This window comes from Platichthys flesus, chromosome 9 (genome assembly GCF_949316205.1).
Source record: "Platichthys flesus chromosome 9, fPlaFle2.1, whole genome shotgun sequence".
Classification (NCBI taxonomy): domain Eukaryota; kingdom Metazoa; phylum Chordata; class Actinopteri; order Pleuronectiformes; family Pleuronectidae; genus Platichthys; species Platichthys flesus.
Genome location: NC_084953.1, coordinates 147,141 through 165,928, shown reverse-complemented (window position 1 = coordinate 165,928; position 18,788 = coordinate 147,141). Strand labels below are relative to the sequence as shown.

Genomic DNA, 18,788 nt, shown 5'->3' with positions numbered 1-18,788 from the left:
GGAGACGGGTCCTCACATGTGCCTCTGAGGTGTCCACCTTCTTCACCTGTTGAAGGGTTCAGTAGTTTGACTCTTGAAGGACAGAGGACGTCTCACTGGTTAAAGACGAGGAGACAAACTGGGACTGAGAATATGAGACTATACTAATAAGATTTAATTGATTGATTCTCTGCTCCTCATTTACTTTGTCACTCTATTTCCTCTGGTCTTCTTCAGTTACCTCAGTTTGTTCAGGACCAGAACCAGAACCAGAACCAGGGGTACACCTGATTCCATAAGGACTTTAAGGTAGACAGGGGCTCATCAGTGGTGTCCTGCTTTTCTGTTCTTGATTACTTACTTAGTACTGTGTTCTGAGGTACTGCATCTGAATGTACTCTGTTCTATAGTACGATGTTCTATGGTACGTGTTCTCCAGTATGTGTTCTCTGGTACTTTGTTCAAAGGTGCTTGGTTCTCTGTTACTCTGTTCTCTGGTACTTTGTTCTCTGGTACTCTGTTCTATGGTACTTTGTTCTCTGGTACTCTGTTATATGGTACTCTGTTCTCTGGTACTCTGTTCTCTGGTACTCTGTTCTATGGTACTTTGTTCTCTGGTACTCTGTTATATGGTACTTTGTTCTCTGGTACTCTGTTCTATGGTACTTTGTTCTATGGTACTTTGTTCTCTGGTACTCTGTTCTATGGTACTTTGTTCTCTGGTACTCTGTTCTATGGTACTTTGTTCTCTGGTACTCTGTTCTATGGTACTTTGTTCTCTGGTACTCTGTTCTATGGTACTTTGTTCTCTGGTACTCTGTTCTATGGTACTTTGTTCTCTGGTACTCTTTTCTATGGTACTTTGTTCTCTGGTACTCTGTTATATGGTACTTTGTTCTCTGGTACTCTGTTCTCTGGTACTCTGTTCTATGGTACTTTGTTCTCTGGTACTCTGTTCTATGGTACTTTTTTCTCTGGTACTCTGTTATATGGTACTTTGTTCTCTGGTACTCTGTTCTATGGTACTCTGTTCTATGGTACTTTTTTCTCTGGTACTCTGTTATATGGTACTTTGTTCTCTGGTACTCTGTTCTATGGTACTTTGTTCTATGGTACTTTGTTCTCTGGTACTTTTGATGACCTTGTTGATGACCTCTGGTTGTGATGTAATTTCCTCTCAAACACAAACTGGTTTTATGTCTTTATTAACATTAACAGAGTTACACAGTGCTCACAGACTCACACAGTTTCACAACAAACGCACAACATTAATGGATTAATTGAACAAGGTGGTCACCATGGTAACAGCATTGATCTGGACAGAAGCTCATTGAGGTCAAAGTTCATAAGAGGATTATGAAATGATCAGATTCTTAGAACATGAAGAGTATCCATCAGGTTCTGAGCTGAAGTTCACAAAGAGGAAAAGTGTGAAGGATTCTGGTGTTTGAGGGAATAAGTGATAACCTCCAAATATTCATCCAGAGCATTTACTTTTTATTGAATTTTAAAATGAACATGGATCTCAGTTCAATTATTTTCTCATTGCATTTGTATTATTCTACATTTATAGTTTTCTCATTCATTTGACAGAAATGAGCTTCTGTGGTTCTGATCGAATGAACAAACCTGAACAGAAAAAAATGTCTTTTCATTTTGTGACAGAATCTTTTTGAGATATAAATTAATCGACTACACAGACGACGCTAAACATGACGACAAACATCGAGTGGAAAACTTTTTCACCAACTTTTTCTAACAGTTAATTTTTACAGTCACGTGACAAACAGGTGAGAAGAGTCCAGGTGATTCTCACGTGAATCCGGTTCTGACGTCAGATTTAACTCAAACAACACGTGGACGTCATGTCTGACTTGTATGTGGTCACATGACATCACAGCTGACATACATGCTCAGTTTAAATGTTATGAATGAACGAGTGAATTATTTTCAGTTGAACTTTCTGAACAAACTTGGACAGGAAACCGTGAGTGGAGACGTTTGAATCTGAAGATGAAAATCACCTGATGTCTGACTCGTCTGGTTCCACATGTGACGTGTTGTTGATCTTTAACAGGAAGTGGAGGAAACACGTTTCCATGATTAATCTGTTCTTATATATTTGTGGATATTTATGTTCTACAGATTCTATCTGATCTTAGGGTGTCAGTATAACGTCTGGTTCTTCTTCTATGAGGATCAGTAACATGAACAGAACCTGGACCCTCATGATCCACGTTCACCAGGTGAGTTCCGGTGAACTGAGGAGTAGCGGCAGGTTGCAGCCTGTGAACATTCACTGGTTCCAGTTTCACCAGTTTGATCGTTTTCATAAGTGCTGTGTGTCCTGATCAGCTGATTTGTTTGTGAGGACGCTGCTGGTGACCTTCACACCTGTTTCCTGTCTCGCATTCTGATGTTTAGGAAGATGAGGGGACATTCCCCAAGGACGCCACCGTGATCTCCCTCGGCGAGTACTCCACCTCCTCCTTGTTGGGGTGGGAGGAATTGTCGGATTTGCTGCGGCTGAACTCGGCGCCCATGCTGGGCCCGGTGAGCCGGGTGTGGGGCCGGAGGCAGGAGGTGCAGCACAGCAGCGTTTTGAGGAATGCGCGGCGCATCTCGTTGCTGGTCAGCGTGTAGATGAGAGGGTTCATGGCGGAGTTAAGGACAGCGAGCGCCAGGAACCACTCAGCCTTGTAGAGAATGGGGCAGCTGAGCGTCTCGCAGGCCACGTCCAGCATCAGGAGGACGAAGAGCGGCGACCAACAGGCAATGAAGCCGCTCAGGACGATGATGACGGTCTTCAGCAGCGCCAGCGACTTCTCTGAACTCTTGCTGTTGGCAGTGGCGTTGCTGCGTCCGTTGGACACTTTGCGGAAGACAAGTGTGCGGCTACGTGTCCGCACCAGTGCATAGATGCGAGCATAGAGCACCACGATGGCCATGAGGATGATACTGAACACTGTGGTGCAGAACAGGATGTAGGTCTTGTGGTAGAGCGGCAGCACGGTGGAGCACTGTGTCATGCTCTGGATGCAGTTCCAGCCCATCACCGGCAGGCCGCCCAGCACCGCCGCGATCATCCACACGGTGCTGATGAGCAGGAAGACCCGGCAGGTGTTGCCATTGTTGTGCAGCTTCATCTTCAGCATTGTGAGGTGGCGCTCGATGGCGATGGCAAGCAGGCTGAAGACGGACGCCGCCAGCGCCACGAACATGCTGCCCTCTCTGAAGAACCACTGCGTTGGCGACAGCTTGTAGGTGTTGGCGCCTGACAGCAGGATGTTGGCGGTGTAGACGACGCCGGCCAGCAGGTCGGACAGGGCCAGGTTCCCGATGAAGTAATACATGGGCTTGTGAAACTTCTTGGTTCTCCAGATGGTTGTCAGGACCAGGATGTTCTCCAGGATGATGAAGCAGCACACGATGATGAAGACCACAGAGTCGGCCTTCAACCCTGAGTCCTGCTCCGTCTTGCGGAACTTACCGGTGTAGTTGTAGTGTTGGGAAATCAGGTCTGAGTAGCCGGGTTCAGCCATGGCCTGCTGCTGCAGGAGAAGTCCAGCAGAGGGCGCTCTGTCCTCAAACTTCAGAGAACCTTGTCAGGCAGTGGCCCTGAAGAGGGGCAGGGGGAGTCCAGGCTGCGGGACGAGGACATGGTCCTGCAGAGAGACACCAACTGTAAGAGACTCGTCTCAGATCTGAAGAAGATTTAATCACTGATCAGTCAAGATTTGTTTGAAATATCTTAATAATAAACGTTGTTTTATTCTTTTATTGATTTTAGTAATTCGACGAGTTAAATTATCAGGTTGTTTTTTTCTCCAGCTTAATGAATGAATTCTGTTCAGCTCACATCGTTTCTATTCTTTGCTATTAGTTTAATTTAGTTTCTTTTTTCTATTAGTTCAGTTAATGTAGTTTCTACTCGGTTCTATTTCTGATCTGATCCCACGTCGTCGGTTTAACCACAAACCGTTAATCCGTGATCAACTGAAGTGAGTTCAGTTAAACGATGTTTAAATAATTTAATCCTTTAAAGTTTAAAACTGAAGCTTCGAGTCAAAATATGAACAGAATAAAGTTTCTTTACCTTCAGACGGAGGAAGAAGGAAAACGGTCCGACTGCAGAGAGACACGGAGCAACAATACACACACAGAGTAACACACACACACAAAGAGTAACGCTCACACAAAGAGACACGCACACACACACTCAGAGAGAGAGAGAGAGAGAGAGACGGAGCGACAGTACACACACACACACACACACACGCAGTTACACAGAGAGAGAGAGAGAGAGAGAGACACAGAGCAAAAACACACTTACAGAGTAACACACACAAACACTCAGAGAGACAGACGGAACGACAGTAAAAACACACAGACACACACACGCAGTTACACAGAGAGAGAGAGAGAGAGAGAGAGAGACACAGAGCAAAAACACACTTACAGAGTAACACACACAAACACTCAGAGAGACAGACGGAACGACAGTAAAAACACACAGACACACACACGCAGTTACACAGAGAGATATAGATACCACACACTTTTTGTTTTCAAAGTTAAAATCAATAAAGGCATAAAACAAGGTAAATATAATGTATTAATAATAATAGTAGTGGTGAAAATGCCAATATTACTTTTTTACATGAAAACAAATCAGTTGCTGGTTCTCCTGAATATATTCTTTCATCATATTTAACACATATCTGTTCTTTTGTTTCCTATGAGAAACATCCAGCTGATCCCCCCCCCCCCCCCCCCTGACCTCTGACCGCGGCCCCATCGGTGATGTCATCAGGGAGCCGGGGTCAAAGAGTAACCCTCGCTGTGGACCTGGTCTCTGGAGTCAAGTCAATAATAATAATAATGATATTTCTCGGTGTTATGATGTGACTAATTATAAATATAGGTTGTTAAGAATTCTAACTCGTGACATATTTAAATCCCACAGTCTTCATGATACTGGGAGCATTGGGTTCTGATCATGTGACCAGTGCTCGGTGGGTTTCCTGTTCACTGGTCACACAAAACAGAGCTGAGCACAAAGTGGGGGTGTGTGTGGGGGGGGGGGGGGGGGGGGGGTAACAAAGCATCTTTCCTCGGAGCTGCATAGCTGAGCGTCTCCATGACGACAGGTTAGGGGGAAAAGGGGACAGAAGAACCACAACTACATCGACAGACACACAAACACCAACTGCAGGACCCAGTCACACACAGGGTCCTGCAGGGTGCTAGTCCTGGTCCTGGTGCTGGTGCTGGTGCTGCGGCTGGTGCTGGTGTTGGTGCTGATGCTGGTCCTAGTCCTGGTGCTAGTGCTAGTCCTGGTCCTGGTCCTGGTCCTGGTCTTGGTGCTGGTCCTAGTCCTTGTGCTGCTGCTGGTCCTGGTCCTGGTCTTGGTGCTGGTCCTGGTCCTGGTCTTGGTGCTGGTCTTGGTGCTGGTCCTAGTCCTGGTGCTGCTGCTGGTCCTGGTCTTGGTGCTGGTCCTGGTCCTGGTGCTGGTGCTGGTGCTGGTGCTGGTGCTGGTCCTGGTCCTGGTCCTGGTCCTGGTGCTGGTGCTGGTCCTAGTCCTGGTGCGGGTCCTGACATCTCAGTAGAGCTGTGATCCCATTAATATTTGTTGAGTTGAATCAAAGATGAACTGATTAGAGTTTGGAGGTCAAAGGTCACGGGGACCTCACACCAGAGGAGATTTGGTTCTTTAGGCTCAAGAAGGAGAGGTTCCCCCCCCCCACCTCACCACAGAGTGAAGCTGCTCAGCCTGGACGTCCCGCTGCAGGAGGGGGGGGGGGGGGGGGGTAGTCGTCCTCTTAACATTCAGTTCAGCTCATTAATGCAAAGCTGCAGTGGATCTGAATGAGTCGCTTTTGTCCTGTAATTGGAGCTGGTTCTGTGACAGCCAATGAGAAAGCAGAGGGCCCCTCACCCCCCTCTCCCCCTTCTCCCCCATTGTGTAACGTTGGTTCATGGGAAATGAACCAATCAAAGCTCAAATTGGAGAAACCGCAGAACACATGGTGTTCTCCTGTTTAACATGAAAACCAGCAAAGATAATAAACGCTCTATTTGTTTACTGACAACACAGGGTTCTCCACAGACCACTTGGTTCTCCTCAGATCACAGGGTTCTCCACAGATCACAGGGTTCTCCACAGATCACTGGGTTCTCCACAGACCACTTGGTTCTCCTCAGATCACAGGGTTCTCCACAGACCACTTGGTTCTCCTCAGATCACAGGGTTCTCCTCAGATCACAGGGTTCTCCACAGATCACAGGGTTCTCCACAGACCACTTGGTTCTCCTCAGATCACAGGGTTCTCCACAGACCACTTGGTTCTCCTCAGATCACAGGGTTCTCCACAGATCACAGGGTTCTCCACAGATCACTGGGTTCTCCACAGACCACTTGGTTCTCCTCAGATCACAGGGTTCTCCACAGACCACTTGGTTCTCCACAGACCACTTGGTTCTCCTCAGATCACAGGGTTCTCCTCAGATCACAGGGTTCTCCACAGATCACAGGGTTCTCCACAGACCACTTGGTTCTCCTCAGATCACAGGGTTCTCCACAGACCACTTGGTTCTCCACAGACCACTTGGTTCTCCTCAGATCACAGGGTTCTCCACAGATCACAGGGTTCTCCACAGATCACTGGGTTCTCCACAGACCACTTGGTTCTCCTCAGATCACAGGGTTCTCCACAGACCACTTGGTTCTCCACAGACCACTTGGTTCTCCTCAGATCACAGGGTTCTCCACAGATCACAGGGTTCTCCACAGATCACTGGGTTCTCCACAGACCACTTGGTTCTCCTCAGATCAGACAGGGTTCTCCACAGATCACTTGGTTCTCCTCAGACCACTAGGTTTTCCTCAGGTCACTGGGTTCTCCTCAGATCAAAGGGTTCTCCACAGACCACAGGGTTCTTCACAGATCACAGGGTTCCCCTTAAATCTCAGGATTTTCCACAGATCACTGTGTTCCCCACAGATCACTGGGTTCCCCACAGATCACTTGGTTCTCCTCAGATCACAGGATTCTCCACCGATCACTGGGCTCTCCACAGACCACTTGGTTCTCCTCCGATCACAGGGTTCACTGGGTTCTCCACAGATCACAGGGTTCCCCTTAAATCTCAGGGTTCTCCACAGATCACAGGGTTTTCCACAGATCACTGGGTTCCCCACAGATCACTTGGTTCTCCTCAGATCACAGGGTTCTCCACCGATCACTGGGCTCTCCACAGATCACTTGGTTCTCCACAGATCACTTGGTTCTCCACAGATCAAGGGTTTCTCCACAGATCACTTGGTTCTCCACAGATCACTTGGTTCTCCTCAGATCACAGGGTTCTCCACAGATCACTGGGTTCTCCACAGACCACTTGGTTCTCCTCAGATCACAGGGTTCTCCACAGATCACTGGGTTCTCCTCAGACCACTTGGTTCTCCTCAGACCACTTGGTTTTCCTCAGGTCACTGGGTTCTCCTCAGATCAAGGGGTTCTCCACAGACCACAGGGTTCTCCACAGATCACAGGGTTCCCCTTAAATCTCAGGGTTCCCCACAGATCACTTGGTTCTCCTCAGATCACAGGGTTCTCCACCGATCACTGGGCTCTCCACAGATCACAGGGTTCTCCACAGATCACTTGGCTCTCCTCAAATCACACGGTTCTCCTCAGATCACTTGGTTCTCCTCAGATCACAGGGTTCTCCACAGATCACTGGGTTCTCCACAGATCACTTGGTTCTCCACAGATCAAGGGGTTCTCCACAGTTCACTGGGTTCTCCTCAGATCACAGGGTTTTCCACAGATCACTGGGTTCTCCACAGATCACTTGGTTCTCCTCAGATCACAGGGTTCTCCACAGATCACTGGGTTCCCCACAGATCACTGGGTTATCCACAGATCACAGGGTTCTCCATAGATCACTGGGTTCTCCACCGATCACTGGGCTCTCCACAGATCACTTGGTTCTCCACAGATCAAGGGTTTCTCCATAGATCACTGGGTTCTCCACAGATCACAGGGTTCTCCACAGATCACAGGGTTCTCCACAGATCACTGGGTTCTCCACAGATCACAGGGTTGTCCTCAGTTCATGAGTGTTAGTAATCTAAACCTGTCTCAATCTGGATCACACGTTGACAGAACGTGGTTTTGAATGTGGAGCTGAAGACAAACAGTTAACAGACGAGAGTTGATTCTGTGGTCGAGTGGAGGGGAACAACAGAGACCCCCCCCCCCCCCCCGCCCTCCCTCCTCCACATCGCTGGAGAGGAGAGAGTCGGTTACCATCCAACATCCAACATCTAACATTCAAGCAACCGGTTAAAAGAATGAGGGAGGGGGGGGGGCATGTTTCCCACACAAGGGGCGAGCGAGGGAAAAGAGAGAGAGAGTTTTCCCAGCAGCTCATTCACAGGCCGAGCTGCGTCGCCGTGGAAACCACCAGTAGAGAGTGAAGATTTCTAATTTGAGCTTCAAGAGATTCAATTGAGTTCAATGAAGAATTGATCTTCATGTGTATTTCAAAAACTTTAAATCTAAAAATCCAAAAAATGTCATTAAAAGACACAAAAATAATCTAATAATATAAAATGATATAAAATGATTTTATTTCCTTTCAGTTTTCTTCTGTTTGTACAGCGTCACAGTTTTTATCTGGTTTTTAATTTCAAGACTCAGATATAACACTAATAACTATGATAATAATAATGACGTCTCTGTGTTTTCTGACAAACTGTGATTTCTGAAAATGAGACAACACTAATAAAATGTGATTGATCGAGAGAAACACCAGTAACACAGGAATTTCTCTAACTTCACTGAGAAAGATGTTTTCTTATTTATCATCGATTGTGAGACAGGAAGTGAGTTTACATAAAGTCATCTTTACTGAAAAGGGTTAGGGTACCTCACTGAATACAAGTACCATGTACCTCACTGAATACAGGTACCATGTACCTCACTGAATACAAGTACCATGTACCTCACTGAATACAAGTACCATGTACCTCACTGAATACAGGTACCATGTACCTCACTGAATACAAGTACCATGTACCTCACTGAATACAAGTACCATGTACCTCACTGAATACAGGTACCATGTACCTCACTGAACACAACTACCATGTACCTCACTGAATACAAATACCATGTACCTCACTGAATACAAATACCATGTACCTCACTGAATACAAGTACCATGTACCTCACTGAATACAGGTACCATGTACCTCACTGAATACAGGTACCATGTACCTCACTGAATACAAGTACCATGTACCTCACTGAATACAGGTACCATGTACCTCACTGAATACAGGTACCATGTACCTCACTGTATACAGGTACCATGTACCTCACTGAATACAGGTACCATGTACCTCACTGAATAAAAGTACCATGTACCTCACTGAATACAGGTACCATGTACCTCACTGAATACAAGTACCATGTACCTCACTGAATACAGGTACCATGTACCTCACTGAATACAGGTACCATGTACCTCACTGAATACAGGTACCATGTACCTCACTGAATACAAGTACCATGTACCTCACTGAATACAGGTACCATGTACCTCACTGAATACAGGTACCATGTACCTCACTGAATAAAAGTACCATGTACCTCACTGAATACAGGTACCATGTACCTCAGGCCTTTGAGCTGTAACTCAAGTTGATCTGTTTAGCAACAAATGTGGGGGGGCTCTGCCTCGACTGGGAGGAGAGAGCAGGCGAATGGGGAGAAGAGGAGAGAGAGACCGGATATATATATAATCTTCGAAACAAAGATGGTGTCAAGTTATTTTAATAAATAATAAAATAATAAATAATAAATAATAAATATCTAAGGTGATTTTTTCTTCACACGAACAGAACTGAATATTTTTTTAATATGTGTTGGCGCATGGGCAGAACGTATCGCGGCCCTGCGGTCGTGAACAGTCAAGACTTTACGTCATGCCGTATTCCGTCTGTGGACGAACACGAGACAGTAGAAAAACAAAGTGGCGTGAAGCTGTAACTCTGCTCCGGTGACGCGGCGGAGTGTCCGCGGCTCTGGAACCCGCAGCATGTTGTATCTGATCGGCCTGGGGCTGGGAGACGCCGCGGACATCACGGTGAAAGGTCTGCGGGCGGTGAAGAGCTGCTCCCGGGTCTATCTGGAGGACTACACCTCGGTCCTGACCGGAGGGAAGGAGGCGCTGGTGCGTGTTAGCTTCAGTGTTAGCATCTACACTGCTAGTGTGTGTGTGTGTGTGTGTGTGTGTGTGTGTGTGTGTGTGTGTGTGTGTGTGTGTGTGTGTGTGTGTGTGTGTGTGTGTGTGTGTGTGTGTGTGTGTGTGTGTGTGTGTGTGTGTGTGTGTGTGTGTGTGTGTGTGTGGGGGTGTGTGTGGGGGTGTGTGTGTGTGTCCGTGTGTGTGTCAAATTTTATTTGTATAGCCCATATTCACAAATCACAGTTTGTCTCATAGAGCTTTAACATGGTGAGACGTCCTCTGTCCTTCACCCTCAGCAAGAGTCAGGACAAACTACTAAAAACCTTTTAACAGGTACAAATACATAGAAACCTCAGAGACACATGTGAGGACCCGTCTCCCAGGACGGACACAAGTCAACAGAGGTCAAGTGAAGGAAACATCATCAGGATTAAAGTTGTTAGCAGCATTGATGAGGGTAGACATCTTGAAGGATAACTTCAACACTATAAGTCAATCAGTCCTGATGCATCATAGTCTGTGGTCAGCAACCAGCAAGACCATGATCCACCATCCAGACCAGATCCACTATAGTCCACAGTCATTGACCACTGTCACCAGTTATGATCCATCACCAGCTGCCACCTCGGTCCTGGTCCATCACCATTATCTGACGCCAACGTGACACAGGATCCACCATTACCACTACGATCAGCCAGCACGATACAGAATCCACCAAACTGGATCATGTGTGTGTGATGGATCCTGTGTGTGTGATTGATCTTGTGTGTGTGATGGATCTTGTGTGTGTGATTGATCTTGTGTGTGTGATGGATCCTGTGTGTGTGATGGATCCTGTGTGTGTGATGGATCTTGTGTGTGTGATGGATCCTGTGTGTGTGATTGATCTTGTGTGTGTGATGGATCCTGTGTGTGTGATGGATCCTGTGTGTGTGATGGATCCTGTGTGTGTGATTGATCTTGTGTGTGTGATGGATCCTGTGTGTGTGATGGATCCTGTGTGTGTGATGGATCTTGTGTGTGTGATGGATCCTCAGGAGCAGCTCTATGGGAAGCAGCTGATCCTGGCGGACCGGGACCTGGTGGAGCAGGGAGCAGATGAGATCCTGAGGGATGCTGGTGTGGAGGACGTGGGCTTCCTGGTGGTGGGCGATCCCTTCGGGTGAGTCTCCAGAGGAGTTTCTGTTACTGGGCAACCAGCTGCAGAGGAGACAATCTACTTCCTGTTTACATGTCATGTGACGTGTTTGTTTCTGCAGAGCCACCACCCACAGTGACCTGGTCCTGAGAGCAGTGAATGCTGGGATACCATATAAAGTCATCCACAACGCCTCCATCATGAACGCTGTGGGCTGCTGTGGGCTGCAGGTACCTGGAGCACTTTCCCCCTGAGCTTAGTCTCACAGGCAGAGATGATGTCACAGCGTCTGTGCTGTCATCTAAAATCAACGTCATGACCACAGAGACAAAGGTTTGATGTCACTTCCTGGTTGACAGGAAGTGACATCACGTCCTGTCATGTACTTTGTGTGCTGCCTGACAGTCGAAGCTCATGAATCGTCATGTGACCTCATCAATAACTGACCTGTCAAACCAGCCAATCAGTGAACAGGACCCAGCTGCAACCGCCCCCACCAACAGATTAGCATTTACGCTAATAGTTGTCCCCTAGGAGGTCGTTAATATGTTAATGAGGGGGTGGGGTATGTAAATGAGCGGTGTGTGCAATCAATCCCATCATCCCGTGCTGTCAGTGGACATGTATACACCCCCCACACCTGTCAGACAGAAAATACTTACGCGGTGTGTGTGTGTGTGTCTCTCTGTCTGTGTGTAATTGTGTGTTTGTGAGTCAGCTGTATAATTTTGGGGAGACGGTGTCGTTGGTGTTTTGGACGGAGACGTGGAGACCAGAGAGTTTCTACGACAAAATCTGCAAAAACAGAACAGCTGGACTTCACACACTCTGTCTGCTGGGTGAGTCACACACTCACTCACACACACACACACAAACACACACATCATCATCTTTGTCTCCTCGCTTATCACAGCGTTTAACAAACTGCCTCTTTGATCAACATGCATGTTCAGGAGGGCTCATGTGTCATGTGATGCTCTGATGCCCTAACCCGTCCTGTGTTTTCTTTGTTTCGTCAATTTCAAAATAAAACCGGACGTTTAGTGAAAGCATTAAACTGATTGTGATGTTTTGATTGACAGATATCAAAGTGAAAGAGCAGAGTGTTGAGAACATGATGAGGTAAGAACCCGACCAGAACCAACTGAGAACCACATCGGGTCCTGGTACAGAACGGGGGGGGGGCCTTTTCAATTTAGGCAGGATTAGTTTAGTTTCCTTCTGGTTTCATGGTCTTCAAATGATAAATAATTAAGGATTAGTCTATTATTATTATTACTGTGATATTTCATGGTGTCATTGGTTAATCTGTGATATGATTTCAGAGGAAAGAAAATCTACGAGGCTCCTCGCTTCATGACGGTGGCGCAGGCCTCAGATCAGCTGATCCAGATCATCCAGAGGAGGAGGGGGGAGGGCGAGGAGATCGGTGAGTGACACCTGTCCACACATTGAAGATTTGTGACATTCAAAACTTGCAAACATTACACAATCTTTATTTTTTTCTACTGAACTTTTTTCTTTTCAAGACTTTAGTTTCAAACACAATTTAACAAACTGTTGTTGGTAGCTTTTGTTAAAGGGCCCATATTGTTTAAAATAAGTTTTCTGGGCTCTTGCCAGCTGTATTGACTTGAAGGGGCCAGTAGGGGGCCTCAGTATGAAATGTCTCGTTTGGTACTCCCCCCCCCCCCCCCCCCCCCCCCCCCCCCCCCCCCCCCGAATGGGTCCTACGGGATCGCACTGTACTCTCAGCCCCACCCAGCCGGAACCAGTCCAGCCTCCGAACGCGACACCAAGCTGACATGATGCTAAGCTAGCAGCTTGTTAGCTAACAGAGGCTAACCACACAGTTAGGCCTGGTCACGTGTCACTCAAGTGCAGTTAGCCAATCAGAGGAGGAGCTCCAGAGAGGCAGATCAGAGCAGTTTGTTGCATCATCTTGGGACCATCCCTCAAATGAAACTGTCCATTAACGTGTCCTCTCTCCAGGTGTGACCGAGGACACTGTGTGTGTGGGCGTGGCCCGACTCGGCGCCGACGACCAGGTAATTCGTGTGGCGACGTTACGTCAGCTGGTGTCATGTGACCTCGGCGCTCCGCTCCACTCGCTGGTCGTCACGGGTCGACTCCACCCGCTGGAGGTGGACATGCTGCGAGTGAACGCAGAACCAAACGCCCTGCAGCACCTGCGCATGATTGACAGCTCCACGTACACCTCGTAACACACATCAGAGGCCCTCACACTGAAATCTTGTTGTTGTCCTGATACAAACTGTTGATGTAGAATGTGTTTGATTCAGTGAAACTTGATTAAATCGAGAGGTTAACATTTATATTGAGTTTCATGAGTTTTATCAAAATTAACCAAACTGGTTTGAAGTGCTCGATGTATTTTTTAATTCTGTTTTTTTAACTGATCAATAAAAGGTTGTCACTCTTCTTCTGATCAGTTCGATGAGTTTATTGTGATAGGGACGATGTCATTACATGTGACATCACAGATTGAATCTGTTCAGGTGAACTGAAGCTGCAGATCAATAATCAGATAAAGTGAATTATACTATTACAGTTGAAAGAAGAAAGCGTCACATGACTTGGCACATTAAAAACAAGAGTGACATCACACTCACCACGGACCAATGAGATGGCAGCGGTGTGGTCCCAGCAATGATATCAGAAGGAGGCGTCTCAGATTGTCTCTGATTCATATAGAAGGCACTTGAGGGCGGGATCACAGTAAAAAATAGGGGAGGGGGAGGGGCTTGTAGAGTTCATCAGTTCTCACTGCCACACCCCCTTACCACTAACCCCAACCCCCGGTCTCGGTTTGTGGGCGGGGGCACCTGCAGCAGCAGATGAATGTGATTGGTCCCAGTTTCAGAGAAAAGGCGGAGCTTACATCACCGCCACGTCAATCTGAACGTAGAGCTGTCGGACACCGGCCTGCGGACAGACGACACATCAAGACTTTCAATTTACAGTAAATAATACACCTACACAGGAAATATACAATAAATACTACTGTACATGCACTTAAGACCATAAGGTGTGTTGATGCGTGGTGAGTTCAGGGACCTGTGTGAAGATGTGATGAGTCTGGCTCTGGATCCAGCGGGTGTCTGCGTCGGGGGCGACCAGCAGCTTCAATGTCCCGATGTAAACGTCAGTACACAGGGTCCAGAAGTGAGGCTCCTGCAGGTTGTACACTCCCTGCAGCTGCTGCACCTGAACACAACACACCAGGACCTGGTTGAGTGAATGTCATCAAACATTGGAAAGCACAGACCCCCGAGCTGCAGCGGGGGTGGTGGTGTGGGCGGTACCCACCCTTTGGTAACACTCTGGCAGGACGTGCTCCAGGGACGGAGGCGTTCTCTGCATCAGGATCTCGATGGACTCCTTCAATAAGGGCACCACGCTGAGGGTCAGAGATCAGAGGGACGTCACACGGGCACCACTAACAACTCATATATATACACACACACATACAAACATTGTAACTGTACAGACGGGTTTCTGTAGAACTCTTAGTTTGTTCTGAAGCGTCTCCAGCTGCAGGAACCTGATGCCTGTGGTGGCGTCGAGGCCTCACTGACCACAGCGCCGCTCTCACACTGCGTTCACGTCCAACCAATTAAAACCACATCGGCATGCATCAACTCCATTAACCACCAGGGCTTCTGGGAAATCTGACCACTGCATTAACATCACAAGGACGAGTCCAGGACTGGTTCCAGTTCATACCGGTGGTTTCACTGGAAACGTTAAATGTCGGAACATTCTTCACATGACTGGAAACATGTTTGTCTGCATCCGGGTTTTAATGGATTATCTGGATACGCTGGTTCTAGGTCAGTTCTGAGGAACCGGGCAGCCGATCTGTCAGAGCGGTTAGTTAAAGGTTCCGTCTGATCTGCTCCGTCCTTTTGTTATTTAAGAAGTTCTAACGCTCAGTGAAATAGTTCAAGGATCCTTAAGTTGATTCAAGTATTGGATAATAAAGGTTTCTGATGTTCTACTGGTCCCTGAAGGCAGCAGAGAGTTAGACATGTAGTGGTTCACCGTCAGGAGTTTAAGGTTCTTTGAGGTTCTAGTCACTGATACTGTTGTTGTGTTCAGCTCCATCAGCATCTGTTGTGACTCTGAGCTTTGTGTGTGTGAGACCAAGTGTGAATTATTTCTCATATGTGTTTGTGTTGGTCACCTGACTCCGATGAGGATGGAGATCAACATGGAGCAGATGGGATCAGCGATCATCAGGTTGTATTTCTGCATCAGCAGAGCAGAGATGATCACACCGACGCTGCCCAGAGTGTCAGCGATGATGTGCAGCAGAACGCCTGCCACACACACACACACACACACACACACACACACACACACACACACACACACACACACACACACACACACACACACACACACACACACACACACACACACACACACACACACACACACACACACACACACACACACACACACACACACACACACACACACACACACACACGTCTATGACTTGCTTTTCACTGTGCGGTGCGTGAGTGCCCCCCGGTGGCAGAGTCAAGTTACATCATTTTTATTTTAGTTTGTAGAAAACTGATGTTCTGTTCTCAAGTTTCTGAATAAAGTTGAAGAAACTGAATGTATGGAACACGGACCTGTTCCCCCCCGACATCCTCATGTAACCCTAACCCTTTCAAAGCTGTGGGGTCAAACATGACTGTTTTGTGTGTCTGATCTACACTGGGATCTTAAAGTTGTTTATAGAACATATATATACTCTTAACACCAGCAAAGTGGAAATTGACGGTCAGTTGATTGTTGAGTTACTAATCGATTTCAGGTTGAATTAGCACTTTGGTTTACATTTACGCAGAAACCCTTTGTGTTGGATGTTTTCATTTTGTGTGACTATTAGAAAAACTTTGTCACAATAAAACATCTTTATTGTTTCTAGTCTGATGACATCACAGGAGCAGCATGGAGGCATGTTGTGTTTTTTGTTGTTTTATTATGTCTGAAGCTTTGGTCACTGTCGACTTCAGTTGTGTTGGATTCTGCTGCAACATTGTTTACTAGTGACCCCCCCCCCCCCAATCATAGTGCTGAGGAGATCAGGAGTGAAGTTTCATTTCTGGGTGAACTCTCCCTTTAAAATCGTCACAGTTTGTGTGTGTTTGTGTGTGTGTGTGTGTTTCTCACCCTGCAGTATCTGTTTACTGGAGCCGCTCCCCAGTGGGCGCAGCAGTTCATCTGAAAGAAAGAACATCATCATGATGGACGATTATAACAATGAATATTAGGTCTCTAACAAACCTCGAACCCTAACCAACCTCCACGGTGCCGTGTCCTGAACAAGTTGTGTACATGACCTTTGTTACTGAAGCGACACGGATGCTTCTCTTTCCTGAATTGTTGCTTTATGAAGATTCACAGTAAAACCACAATGTTTTGTTTAGTTGTTGTAAGTATACTCTAGACCACACACACACGCACGCCTGGTATTAACTCACTGTGACCGTGGGGTTCCTCATGGCTGTGTCCGTGACCGTCATGACTGTGTCCTCCATGTCCTTCATGTCCATGTCCTTCATGTCCATGTCCTTCATGTCCATGCCAGTCTGAATTTTTGCTCTGGTGGCTGTGTCCTCCGTGACTGTGTCCGTGATTCAGACTGCCGTTAAACGAAGAGTGACTGTGACCGTGACCTGAGAGAGAAGTGATTAGAGAACCGTGGTTCTGCAGGGTGGTTCCACAGAGCTGGGTCCCCCAGAGTGAGGTTCTCCACACTTACCTTCTTCTCCATGAGAGTGTCCATGTCCTCCGTGTTGGAACACAAAGATCCCGACCAGGTTCACCAGGAGACCGGCGATGGACACAGGAAGTAAACGGTCATGATGAACGTCTGGAGGTTCCAGGGCTCTCTGACAGACAGACAGGTTCAAACTGAGTTTGTGTGTGTCTGTGTGTATATATGTGTGTCTGTGTGTGTGTTACCTCCACTCCCTCAGAGAAGATGAAAAACGCTGTGAAGATGAGGAAGAGTCCGTTGACGAAGCCGGCTAACACCTCAGCTCTGACATAACTGTAACGCACAGAGACACACAACACAAGTCAATGCTGTGTCTGACCCATAGGGGAAGTTGTCATGACATCTCCACCTGGAGATTTTGTAGTGTGTCTGTGTTGTGTATCTATGTTGTGTCTGACCCGTAGGAGAAGTTGTCGTTACATCTCCACCTGGAGATGACGGAGGCTGCGAGACCTGCGAGCAGAGCCGTGCAGTCGAAGAACATGTGGAAGGAGTCTGAGATCAGACCTAAACTGCAGACACACAACACACACGTCAGACACCAAACACACCAGATACACACAACACACACGTCAGTCAAAAAACATCAGATACACACAACACACATCAGACACAACACACGTCATAGACAAAAAATCTGTCACAAAACAAACGCCAGACACACACACAACACACACGTCACGCACAACCGACACACAGTCCCACTAACACATACGTGGCATCTCCGGAGCAGCCGCCGGCCTGACGCCGGGCAGCCCTCGCCTCCTTCGGCCTACCTGTTGCTCCAGACGCCGTAGGAGAGCTCCACGAAGGCGAAGGAGAGGTTGAGGCAGAGGAAGGAGAACAGGTTCCGGGAGGTTTTATCCGCCAGGATCGACCTGAAACAACAGAGCTCCGTCAGCCGCAGCCCGGGAATCACAGCGGGACTCACCGCACCTCAGCCCCGCCACAGTGTCACACGTCAGCCCGCCACTGACCGACAGTCACCACCGACACCATCATTTCACTGATCCACGGTCTGACCGAGGCTAGCCGGCTAGCATCCGGCTAACGGTGGCTGTAGCGTCAGCACAGTTAGCAGAGTTAGCATGTTAGCAGAGTTAGCATGTTAGCAGGTTGAGTTTACCTGAACCATCCTGACAGCTTCACCAGCAGGTTCAACTTCGCGGGTTTGTACTCGTCGTCTTTGACAGATAAAGGTAACATGTTCGCACCTGGACACACACACACACACACAACACACACACACACACACACTGCTGTGCCTAGCTACAGCAAGCTAACTGACAACTTCCGGTTCACTTGCATTTCACAATAAAGGCATGGAAAACATTTCCGATTTCTCAAACAGCTGATGCTACTGACTAACTACCGACTAACCACTGACTAACCAGATACTGACTACTTACTGATGAACTACAAACTATATAACCTTGTTTTATGGGAAGAGCCAGCCATGTTGTTTTATCATTATTATATTTATATGAATAACAGACAATTTAGTTTAAACTGAAACAGGGAAACTGGAGTCAGAGCTCTGTGTGACCAGCAGGGGGAGTCAGAGCTCTGTGTGACCAGCAGGGGGAGTCAGAGCTC

General features: G+C 47.4%; 3 protein-coding genes across 4 annotated transcripts; 1 reads left to right on the top strand and 2 right to left on the bottom strand.

Annotated features, from left to right (window-relative positions):
- Positions 1 to 1,167: 1,167 nt before the first annotated feature.
- s1pr1 (sphingosine-1-phosphate receptor 1) lies at positions 1,168 to 4,157 on the bottom strand. 2 transcript variants are annotated; one of them, XM_062396359.1, is made up of 2 exons: positions 4,076 to 4,135; positions 1,168 to 3,644 (listed from the first exon to the last, which is right to left on the bottom strand). In XM_062396359.1, the coding sequence occupies exon 2, from the start codon at positions 3,519 to 3,521 to the stop codon at positions 2,400 to 2,402; it is 1,122 nt and encodes a 373-aa protein (XP_062252343.1). In that variant the 5' UTR covers positions 3,522 to 3,644; positions 4,076 to 4,135; the 3' UTR covers positions 1,168 to 2,399. The 2 variants fall into 2 exon arrangements, 1 of the variants encoding a protein (XP_062252343.1); XR_009921976.1 differs by having other exon boundaries at positions 3,522 to 3,683; positions 4,076 to 4,157.
- A 5,815-nt stretch (positions 4,158 to 9,972) lies between these two features.
- dph5 (diphthamide biosynthesis 5) lies at positions 9,973 to 13,813 on the top strand. Its single transcript, XM_062395196.1, has 7 exons — positions 9,973 to 10,221; positions 11,271 to 11,395; positions 11,493 to 11,601; positions 12,090 to 12,210; positions 12,454 to 12,493; positions 12,697 to 12,800; positions 13,364 to 13,813. Exons 1-7 carry the CDS (start codon positions 10,087 to 10,089, stop codon positions 13,594 to 13,596), a joined length of 867 nt encoding a protein of 288 aa, XP_062251180.1. The 5' UTR covers positions 9,973 to 10,086; the 3' UTR covers positions 13,597 to 13,813.
- Positions 13,814 to 13,928: 115 nt separating this feature from the next.
- slc30a7 (solute carrier family 30 member 7) lies at positions 13,929 to 18,495 on the bottom strand. The gene is made up of 11 exons (XM_062395194.1): positions 18,319 to 18,495; positions 17,969 to 18,070; positions 17,591 to 17,704; positions 17,378 to 17,465; positions 17,175 to 17,304; positions 16,894 to 17,088; positions 16,583 to 16,633; positions 15,579 to 15,714; positions 14,702 to 14,792; positions 14,450 to 14,599; positions 13,929 to 14,317 (listed from the first exon to the last, which is right to left on the bottom strand). Exons 1-11 carry the CDS (start codon positions 18,396 to 18,398, stop codon positions 14,270 to 14,272), a joined length of 1,185 nt encoding a protein of 394 aa, XP_062251178.1. The 5' UTR covers positions 18,399 to 18,495; the 3' UTR covers positions 13,929 to 14,269.
- Between the last annotated feature and the right edge of the window lie 293 nt (positions 18,496 to 18,788).

Coding starts and splice junctions, on each gene's coding strand:
- dph5 (XM_062395196.1), top strand. CDS start 10,087: ATGTTGTATCTGATCGGCCTGGGGCTGGGAGACGCCGCGGACATCACG. Junction 11,396..11,492: donor GTGGTGGGCGATCCCTTCGG/GTGAGTCTCCAG, acceptor TTGTTTCTGCAG/AGCCACCACCCACAGTGACC. Junction 12,801..13,363: donor GGGGGAGGGCGAGGAGATCG/GTGAGTGACACC, acceptor TCCTCTCTCCAG/GTGTGACCGAGGACACTGTG.
- slc30a7 (XM_062395194.1), bottom strand. CDS start 18,398: ATGTTACCTTTATCTGTCAAAGACGACGAGTACAAACCCGCGAAGTTG. Junction 17,089..17,174: donor ACACTCTCATGGAGAAGAAG/GTAAGTGTGGAG, acceptor CTTCTCTCTCAG/GTCACGGTCACAGTCACTCT. Junction 15,715..16,582: donor CAGTAAACAGATACTGCAGG/GTGAGAAACACA, acceptor TGTGTGTGGCAG/GCGTTCTGCTGCACATCATC.
- s1pr1 (XM_062396359.1), bottom strand. CDS start 3,521: ATGGCTGAACCCGGCTACTCAGACCTGATTTCCCAACACTACAACTAC.